At 39.9% G+C, this 10,566-nt stretch overlaps 1 protein-coding gene across 1 annotated transcript in view; it reads left to right on the forward strand.

Moving 5' to 3' along the window:
• The window catches only part of LOC104547124 (synapsin-2-like), a 115,885-nt gene that overhangs the window by 100,339 nt on the left and 4,980 nt on the right, over positions 1–10,566 (forward strand). Inside the window, exon 11 of the mRNA XM_010192703.1 lies at positions 8,990–9,050. Within this exon, the coding sequence (XP_010191005.1) occupies positions 8,990–9,050 (61 nt within the window). The remainder of the gene's footprint in view (positions 1–8,989; positions 9,051–10,566) is intronic.

Consider the following 10,566-nt stretch of genomic DNA (forward strand, 5'->3'; position numbering starts at 1 on the left):
TTCAAACTCTTACATCAGGTTACTGTATATAGACAAAGCAATATGACTTGTCAGGAAACAAGCTGTGTATCTGTGTAGGTATTAATTGAGCACCTTCTGTAGTCTACATGAGCAATCAATAAGATTTTTCCTGTTCGGTGTTTACCTCAGGGTTTGCATGCACTTCAACAGCTAAATCAGATAAAATCTGAGTGGTTATTCTGTACCATGCATAGAAGTTCTTTTAAGTCGTAGTCCCTAGTAAGCAAATGACTTTTCCTATTAAAATGCTCATTGGGTTCTTGTCGTCACTTAAAGGAAGATGAGTCAGGCAGCAAGCAGCAAGATGCCTCCCTAAAAATACTGACAGAGTCTAAAACGTTGCCACCAAAGCTCATAAGCAGCCACGAAGGAGGTTGCTGGGGCGTATCTGCACCCAGCCCGCTGAGCACAGCACCTGCCAAAGGGCAGAGAGGTCAAAAGCCGCTCGGGACCTGCCCCGTGTGCCGCTGGTTGCGGGACCGCGGTTCTCTGCCTCACAGCGACATCTCGCGGTGCCGCGCTCGGTGTCACAGCCCCTGCGTCCTTCAGCGGCGGTGGCACAGGCAGCAAGGACTGCGCGTGCATTTTGCAAATACCAAATGCTCTCTAGCCGAAATTTTCACCTAGCATATTTATTTCTTTTATTGCCATTGGTTTAATATGGAATATATTTTTATGCGCTGCCTTAAGGTGTACATATATACGAGTGCATGTGTATTCACACAACGTTGAGCTGTGTGTGTTTGGAAGAGGATCCACTTATTTTAATTAAAGGGTTTTTTTTAACCTTTTAGTTATTTTACGTTTGTGAAAATATATGAAAAACAGGTGTTACCCTTTTAGATCCTAACACAGATGTACAGAATTAAGCAAAGCAGAAGAAAACAAACATGTATGGACCCTGAGCTCACCACATCCTGGTAAAAGGCCACATTTGAGGCACACTTCATTCCGTCAGAATTTACAACAGTCAAGTTTATTTATTGCAAGTATAAAATGATAAAATGATAGTGTATATTCTTTTCTACACCAAGGATCTTTCGTCCCTCTCTGAATAAGACACCTATCCACCTATTCAGGGCAGGTGCTGTGTTCTTCCTGTGACAGAGATCACCACCACTCAGACAAAGGGTGCCCATATTTAAAATAGCCACTAATTCATTACACAAAGCTTGATTTATTTTTAAGCATTTGAACTTGGTGTTCAGGTGTTGTAATATATTAAAAGCAAAGTTCACGCAGGAAAATAAATCCTAAGATTTTTAATAGTGACAGTAATTAGAAAACAACGGGACACAACATACAAATATTAGGTAGAGACTTTACTAACAAATTGATCATTAAAGTTGTTAAGATAATCTAAAAATACTTATTGAGATCCTGTACCAGTAGGTGGAGTAATTACTAAGGGATATATATATATCTCTCTCTATATATATATGTATTGCTCAATTCTGTTGCTTATTTTGTCTCACTGGTGAACAGAAGTAGCAGGTAAATAGCTTGATAGTGATAAATGTCTGCATAAACACTTTTAGTGGTTAGCTGTGAATGTACCCATCATACGAGGATGATTAAATCAGAACACTAATAAGTGCTTATCTTTCTTAGCTTGTTCTGAAATAAAGTGCTAACAACTGAACAAGTGTGCCTTTACAATGCTTTCTTAAAGGGGTTTGATGATGTTTAGACTGTAAGAGGGAATTTGTTAACAGGCATATATTAAAAGTTTAGGATTATTTGGTCAAAATCTCTACTGACATCAACAGAAATTGGTCCAAATGAACAAACGGCTTTCAGGATGAGCCCTGATATTTTTTTAGTTTCTGAATACTTTATACTGAATGCTTGTCACCAGCGGTGTTCCTGGAAAAGCACATGAACCCTGCAGACAAGCTGAGCAAAGCTTGGTAAGAGGAAGAGTTACTCCCAAAAATACTCATTAGGAAACCCCAAAGGAAAAAGCCCCACAGGCAACCTGACAGAATCGAGCTTCAGGACCAGGATGAGGAGGATGATGTAGGATATAGTGCTTTAGCCTTAGTGCTAATAATGTTATAATACAGAAGGCAAAAAAATGTTAGCTAAAACTGACAGGCATAACAAGCATTCCCAGTTAATAGACACTTGTTCCCATTTATTTTTTATCTTCCTCACACAACAGCGTTCTCCTTCCGTCTTCACTCACACAGCAAAATGATGCTTTTGTTAACTGTGTTGTCTTCTGCCAGATGATCTTCTGATCCAGTTGTATTGGCAGAAGCAGACACTGTTGTTGAGAAGTCTGGAACTCCATGGTGACTACCCTCAAGAACAAAAAAACCACCTGATTTTGAAGTAGTTATGAGCCCACCACTACAGAGTAGCCTATATGTTCTTAGTAGACCTCTGTGAGAAGCAGCTTTCTCGTCCCACAGGCTTTTTTGGGGATACTTCAGAAAGTGTCCTCACTCCATTATAGAGCAAAAACCAGCCTGTGTAAAATTAAAACAAGGCAAACAGTAATGCCATCATTACGGAGCAGGCAATAGCTGCCACGTCCACAAATAGCAGTGGAGTGTCTAAGTTGGATGTCTGGTTTGTCTTAGTGCTATAATTACTATCATATAACATGCTTTTGATTTTTTTTTAAAATTTTATCTTACTCTTAATCTGTTTTCACTCTCTTTGTTTATTTAAGCTGAACCTAATAGAAATGTCTTTTTTTTGGAGGCCTTTCCCTAGTCTCCTTTCCTTTCCCCACTGTGGTGGGTGTTTCTCCTCTACCTTTTTTGTTATCATTCTCTGTCTCCACTTGACATTTTTATTTGATTTTTCTGACCTTTAAATCATAACCTGTTAAGCAAAGCTATTTGGCTTTACTCCGTGTTTAACTTGCAAGGATTCTGTCCCTCTCCCCAACAGCCCTTGCCACAGTTTATTTTGAATAAGGACCATGTGCTAAATATGCACTAAAATGTTTAAACAAGGATAAACACTAAGGGAAATTACAGAAAAATCAAAAGCAGAGCAGCTCGTTTTCAAATACTCTTGATCTGTCCATAGAAAAAAAGCAGCAACCTCCCTCCCACACGACTGCAGACGCGGGTGGTGGGTCAGTGCTCCATCTGCCAGCGGCATGAGCTGGTCCTAGGCTGCTCCATCGTTCTCCAATACATCCCAGCTCCTAGGAGAGCCCTGGGAAGCTGCTCAGAGCGGGCCACCAGGACCTCCCGTGTGTGGCTGTGCTTGTGCTGCACCAGGAGATGCAAGAAGAGAAGCGCGTGCCACCATTGACAGAGAGCTCTTATGCTCTGCTCCTGTACCAGAGTTCTGAATTTTGCTGTTGTCTGGGGGAGAGTTCAAGTCTTTTGCTCAGTGCACTACGTCTCTTCCATGCCTCCTCCCACTCCGCTGTTCTATAACACTGATACAAGGTAAAATGTGGATTATAAGACTGGACTTGAGTTGGCTCCACCATCTTTTTTTTCCAGACTTCCTTGTTTCAAAGCATAAATTTCAATTCTGAATGGATCCAATAGTGATGGATCAAGATGAGGTTCTGCAGATCTTAATCTCTTCCTGTTCATGCAGGGATAACTTGCCATCCCATATTTAATTGCAAAAAAAAATTAGTGTTCTTTTTTATTTTTAAGGCTGGAGGAGCAGATGGGGTGTAGCATCAGCTAGAGTCAACGTGCCTGGTTTCCAGGGTCAAAACCTTCCTTACAGCTTCAAACAACAGCATGGGATTTTGACACTATCAAGCCCCGAGGGGTACCTTATCCACTTTGTACATAGAGGTATCTGTGTACACTGAGAAAGGGATAAGGAAGTTTAACTTTCCAGGAACTGGACAGTCTTCTAGATCTGTTGTACCACTTTCACTTGCCTGCCCTTACCTTTCAGCTCGCTTTCTCTGGTACAATCATGCACGCACACACCTTGTAGTCTCAGCTGCTTTAGCACACAGGGGGAGCTCTCTCCCATCACATAGTCCCCATCCCTTCCTCGTCTATAGGAAGCGATTTTTTTCCCTGGAAAGAGCTGCCTGAAAGCTGCGGTGCAACTGCAGGCTTTTAATGTTCACTGTTCAAAACCAGAAGTTGAAATCTGGCTTCTTTAAGTGAGAGCTGCTTTAAGATAAGACTGCATCCTTAGGATTATTGACCAGCTATGGGAAGGGACCATCTGGTGTCTACAGGCAATGCTACTTCAGAAATTCTTTTTCCCTGTTAAGTCAACATCCTACTTTTTCTCTAGAAACCTCATCTCTTTGTGGGGGTGGGATTATTTTTGTTCAGCAGAGTAACAGAGAATAGGGCTGGAATGGGTGATGGGATGTCCCCCATTTCAGTAGCTCAGGGAGAGCACTGGAGCGTGCCTTTGAACAGCAGTGAGTCCGTGCTAGGGTACTCATTCTTCGGACTGTGTGTCCAAATATTCAAGAAGGAAACCATTCTCTAGGAAGTAATTAGTTATCTAGCAATGGAAAGCAAGCTATAAAATCTAAGTTAGAATACTTTTTGATGTTTAAAAATTAAAAAAAAGCGTTTTGTTAGTGTTTCCAAGAAAATATCAGGTGTCTATCTTGTTTTCTGCTCTTAGCAGTCATTTCCCTTTCCATTCAGAGGAAGATCTTGTACGTTTCCAGTTGCTAAAGATATCTGGTGTGGGATTCTGTATTCCATGAGTCGGCTTGTTGTGATTTCTGAGATGAAGAATATCTGGTCTGACCAATATCAGCCCAGGAGTATCTTGGATTTTTACCTCCATCTCCTTTTTAGCTTTTACCCCACCTGCTATCTTGCCCTTGCTCCTGTATTTATCATAATCTATGACACTTCAAACATTCATTTACTATTGACACCTTGCTTAAATTATCTAAATTACCTCTCTCCTTAGCAACCACATTTTTACTTGATTCTCCTGTTACTTAACTGTGTTACTATTTATTCTTATTCCTTTATGAGATCTAACTCAGCTCGTATTTTGGCAATTCTCAATTGATCCCTCTACTTCTTGACCTGAAAAACATGGCTTTCCCTTCACATATTGAAATACCTATGAAAAGCTTCTGTCGTTGCATTACAAAGAAAAGCAAAAGAAACCCAAAACCAACTAAACGTGCTCCCACTATAGTTCAAAAAATCTTCAAACTCAGCCAAATGAAAATCAATTTTTGCTGGGACTCAGTTTAGCATCTCTTTTGCCCAAGGGCTATTTCCCTGCCAAGTTGCTGCTTTTCCTCCCACCCATTTCAACATTCTTCTGACTATTCAAAATTCAAGCATATATGAATCCAGTCTGCATTTATATAAATGTACGAGGTAGAAAAAGAAGTAATAGCACTGATCAAATTCTAATACAACAAGATTTGAAGGACAGTTTTTTCCTCCAGTTCTAAGGAGGCTGTTTCAGGTAAGTGTGGAAAGGAAGGAAGTGCTACAGAGACATCTGGAGACATCTGTCTTCTGGACAAGCAGTGGGTTTTCAGCTCTGGCTATAATTAACTTAGCCAATAAACACCATTGTGCAACCAAAGCATCAATTGTTATACCCGGAGTTGAGAAATCACCACAGTATAGCCATTCACGTGACTTAGAGGTTTCCACAAGTTAAGTTATATATTTTTTAGAATATTTCTATAAACAGTAAATCCCCTTTGAACAGGAGAGATTCTGTAAGCATTTCTGTATAATGTTACTATCAAGAGCAGCAATCCCTTCTCTGTGGGGAATTTGGATGTGATAGGAAAGTTGTGTTCCCTAAAATGAAAACCAAAAGGGCTCCTTACGACAGCAGACACCACACCTCACTTAGGTAATCCTAAACCATACTAAACACTGCTGTTTCTAGCTTCTCTACTACTAATTTTGCTCTTTAGCACTGAGCATCCAAATAAGAATGTGTTCAGGGTCATTTTCCGTGATGCGTGCTGCGGTTTGATCCTTGATTCCTGCAGTGCTTGAACTAAGCGTTGGGCGAGTTTGCAGATCAGAACTGCAGTGCAGGAGAACATGTTTGTGCCAAAAGAAAGCGGTAGGAGGGCGAGCTGCTAGGCTGGGCAACAAAGGAAAAGAATAAAAACCAAGAGGGTGAATACATCTGCAGGACAGGTCTGGTCCAGCAGCTCTGTTCACAGAGATTGTGTTGCCTACGAGGAGTGAGCAGCTCTTACATTGGCACACCACCTTGGAGAGGCGAGAGTAACAGTCTGTAGTTAATTTGCCAACCACTGGTGTTTTAGAAGAAGCCTGGATTTTATTAAAGGCCTTGGCTCAGGACAGCAAACAAGACTGGTTCAAAGCCTGTCTTTAATATCAGGTTATCAAGTTTTCTGACTGTCTGAAAGAAAGATTCTTGAAAAGGTCTGGATTACTACAGACCATTGAAAAACCCTAAGTAAGACTTCTCAATTAGGAATGTGATGCTAATTAGTCTTTTTGGGTCAGCCTGGGTGGGTTGGCTAATTAGCAAAAGTAATATAACCATGTGATTGGCCTGGAGTGTGGGTGAGGTTCTTGGAAGCACCAGGTGATATCTGGTGAAAAAAAAGGATGTGTGGGTGGTAAAATCAGGACAGCTGCAGTCAGTGACTGGAGAGGGGGAAATACATCTCCAGCAGAAAATGCACAAAGGCTCTAAACTTTCAGAGCAGCAGAGGTAAGGATTAGCAAGCTTCTGTATGGTTTATCGAAAGCTTCATTTAGGATCAAATAATTTCTTTGTGAGATGGAGAGATATGCAGATTGGCGTAAGTACTGATGTTGTCATGTCAAGTCAGTCAGGTGGTGTGCGTGATAAAACCGGAGACTGTTTCAGCGCAAGAACAAATGGCAGATCTGCTTCAGCCCCAAGGCCTGGATGAGGCAGAGGCCCTGCAGATGTTGTTTTAACATTAAGGTCGATGTGAATTTAAACTGCCAGCCTGTGTTTTCAGTTTCTAAAGAAAAGATTAGTTTTGCCTACATAATCTTTTGTTTTAGTAGAAAAATAGCAAGACTTGTACCCTCCCTAGTCATCCTCTGCTGAGGATGGTTTATGGCCCTTTGTAAGGCTGGGCAGTCTATCACACAGTCCTTGTGGTAATGTTCCTTATAAAATATTAGGCATGCTTTGTAATGAAAGTCGCACGATCTGGTCCTCTAGAAAGAGCCTCTTGGAGGTCTTTAAGCCCCAGTACTTACAGGGTCCCTGTGTGTCCCAGCACACTCCCAAGGGAGAGCCAGGGCTGGCTGTGACACAGAGCGCCCAAGCACCCTGAGGCCATGCAGAGGAGGGTGCTAGGAGCATCAGAACAGTGCCACCAGGACATGAAAGGATTTGGCTCCTCTGGGGCAACTTTACAAGGTTTCCACCCCAGGCTCATTTCCCTGTACCCAAGGAGTTGCTGCTGTCAGCGTGCATTGTTTCAGTGAGCCCCAGTGCATTATGCAGAGCAGATACCACAGATACTGAACGTTACTGAAACGTGCATAGGACAGAATGGCAACCTTTGCATGTGGTTCAGGAAATTAGACCAAGGAGAGAAACAAAGCAGAGAAGACTTTAACCCGCACAAAAGCACTTAAAGATTTTCCAGTGGCTGTGTTTTTCCTTATGAAATTCTTTTCTTCCCTACATATCCTCACCTGTACAGTGACGCTTACCGAAAGCCACGTAACTGGTCAGTTAATATAAGGATCAGATTTTTGCCTCATTCATTTTGTATGTATCATTTTTGCTCCTCATTTGGTCTTCTGAAGGTCGGTAACTCTGAATAGCTTGAGTTTTGGACCCGTCCTATGTCTTCTTATTTATGCAGCTAAAGCAGACAAAGCAATTTGCAACAGCTGCATACAACACAGTGGTGTTGTCTTGTAACATTTATAAAGTGTAACATCTAGATTGCTGTGCAGGAATTCACGTCACTATGAGCAAGATTTATTTCTGTAGTTCTAAGATCAAATACAAATCTACCAGGAAAAAAAAAGAGTAAGCTTTGCAAGAAACATGTTTAACTAATTTTATATTTACTACTTAATACATTCTGGGCTTTTTCCCTCTTGACAGATGGCAATTGAATTTCTGGATCCTTAAAAAACCCCCAAGCCATTATGTCCAATGATTTAACATATTTTACTTTTCAAAACATTAGAGATGGGCCTAAGACAAAATCTGGATTCAAATACTAACGTTCCCAGAGGGCGTTCCGCTCCAAGGTTTTGGTTCAGGCCCATCTTTTCCTCTCGACAACTACACATTTGAAAAGGATACTGCCAAATAAATCTCCTGTTTTGAAAAGTTAAGTATTACATGTGTTTCTAATAACATGTCAGATGGAGTAGCATGAAGTAATTTCAATTATTTTTATTATTTGTCTGTGGGTTTTGCTTCCTTCTTTCATTTTTCTTAGCAAAACAGCTAACTTAGAGCAGTCCATCTCCCTTCCCATTTACAGTCAGCAAATTAAAGTGAAACTACCACTAGCAAAAAATCCTGCTGCGCTAGTGGTTCCAGATACAAGTTAATTAATATAATATAATTTTATTTTTTTTTTTCTTTTAATATAATTAAAAGAAATTATTTCTTAAATTACACAAAAGTATCTGTTGAAGTCCATTTTCTATTCGGTCCATCCTAAAAAGAGAGAGCAGAAGCAACGAGAGACAGAAAAGTCATTCAGGGTGCTAGCAACTGAAGGAGAACGACCATGCACCAGGGAGGTGAAGTTTGAGAAGACGCTCCTTATGTCATGATCACATGCTGCAAAGGGAAAACAGTTTATTTAGGAGCTCAGCATTGAATTAGTTCAGGATTCATATATCACGTCAGACAGCAACTAAATTAGAGAAACGTTTTCTGGCATAAATTAAAAGTTTATGTTCAGCCCCAACCAATAAAGAGATTTCTAAAGAAAGATTTGTCTAGAGACAAATTAGTGGAAAATTGGAGCTAAGCTACTCTAATTTTTTTTTTCTCTTCTGTTTTCAAATGTATTTTCCAGAGCGGATCACTAAAGGAGCCAGAGCCAAACAAAATCCCACCTCAGCGACCACCACCTCAAGGTTGTTTACAGTATATTCTCGACTGTAATGGCGTTGCAGTAGGACCAAAACAAGTCCAGGCTACTTAGATAATTGAGACTAAAATTAAAGGTTAAAGCAAAAATGAAAGGAAATTAAAAAAAAAAAAAAAGAAAGAAATTAACACACAATCTTAAAAGCAAACATACCAGTTTTGTTCAATTTTTGCATTGTTTCAGTGCTGACCTGGACTGTGTTTTTTCTATGCAGTGTCAAATATACTGTCTGGTTGTTTACTTGTTCATGTCTGTGCGTGTAATGCTTACCTACCTTTCTCTGTAAAATTTGTGATTTCAGGGCTTTTGTCAACAGTGTACAAAGAATGTGCCTCTTTAGAGCCCAGTGCAATTGTACATGATGGATGGTTAGACAGTATTTTTTTCAGTATTATATATCGTTAAGTAAAATACCACCGAGGTTCAGATCTAAATAGTTTTGCTTACTCTGTGAGCGTGTGCACACTGTACTCATAGCCTTTATTTTCTTGTGCGTGTGCATGACTAATAGGTAGGTGATCCAGATATATTTTTAAAAGTCTAGACGAGAATTTGCTAGTGAGGCTTTTTATTTATAATTTTGTAAAGTTTGTTAACATTTGAGTTTTACTTATACGCAAGTGGAAGTCTGATATTTCAGTGACTCCATAAGATACAGTTCTTCCCAAGGAATATTTAAAATATCTTCTATTTTACATACTAGTATTCATATTTTTAGTAATTCTGCATTAAATTATTAGCTACAAAGCTATGTAAATGGGCCACCTATGTGCAATATCTCAGTGAAAGTGTGAGTATTTAATGTATCCTATTTCAATTAAGTTGCACCTTTTGTTGTCATTCTGAATTAGTAATCTATGGAGATTTTTAATGAAAACTAATGCAAATACTTTAAAAAAATCTTACCTAAGAGTCAAACCCCGGGTAATTTAGTGAGAAGTACCTCAAGGACTGTTAAACTTCCTGCAGAGCTCCTTTTTTCCAATACTGAGATGTCAGGAGATGGTAGACCAAGCTGCCTTTAACCAGCGAGGGATCTTGCCCTTTGATCAGAAAGCAAGACAAAAATGTCAGCGGTTTTCTTTACCAACTCAGGTCTACTGTTTTAAACCTAGAAATACCCAGATAGCTATAAAGAAAACTCAGTCCGAGCGCTATCCGCATAAATAGGCTTTATAATAATTGCTTGAAATCAAACATGCAAAAAGACTCAAGATGCCTGACAACTGCTAGATTTTCTGTAGGTGAATTATTCGTGATTTTTGCATAACAAATTTATACCATGAGATTACGAGAAATACACAGGCAGGCAGTTAATCTGTTGTGAGAAATCTAGCCTAGAATCACGAGCTACACACTGCTAGCATACCATAAAGCTTAGTTGCAAGTGAGCCACAAACCTATAATTTTAATCTTGAATGTGTACAAAGATGAGTAGTGGCCATTAGTTCGGTGCAAACAATTTTGTTTAAAGGGAAAACAGCCTCATGTTCTACTTCTGT

The sequence above is a fragment of the Mesitornis unicolor genome, unplaced genomic scaffold, assembly GCF_000695765.1.
Source record: "Mesitornis unicolor isolate BGI_N332 unplaced genomic scaffold, ASM69576v1 scaffold179, whole genome shotgun sequence".
In the NCBI taxonomy this organism is placed as follows: domain Eukaryota; kingdom Metazoa; phylum Chordata; class Aves; order Mesitornithiformes; family Mesitornithidae; genus Mesitornis; species Mesitornis unicolor.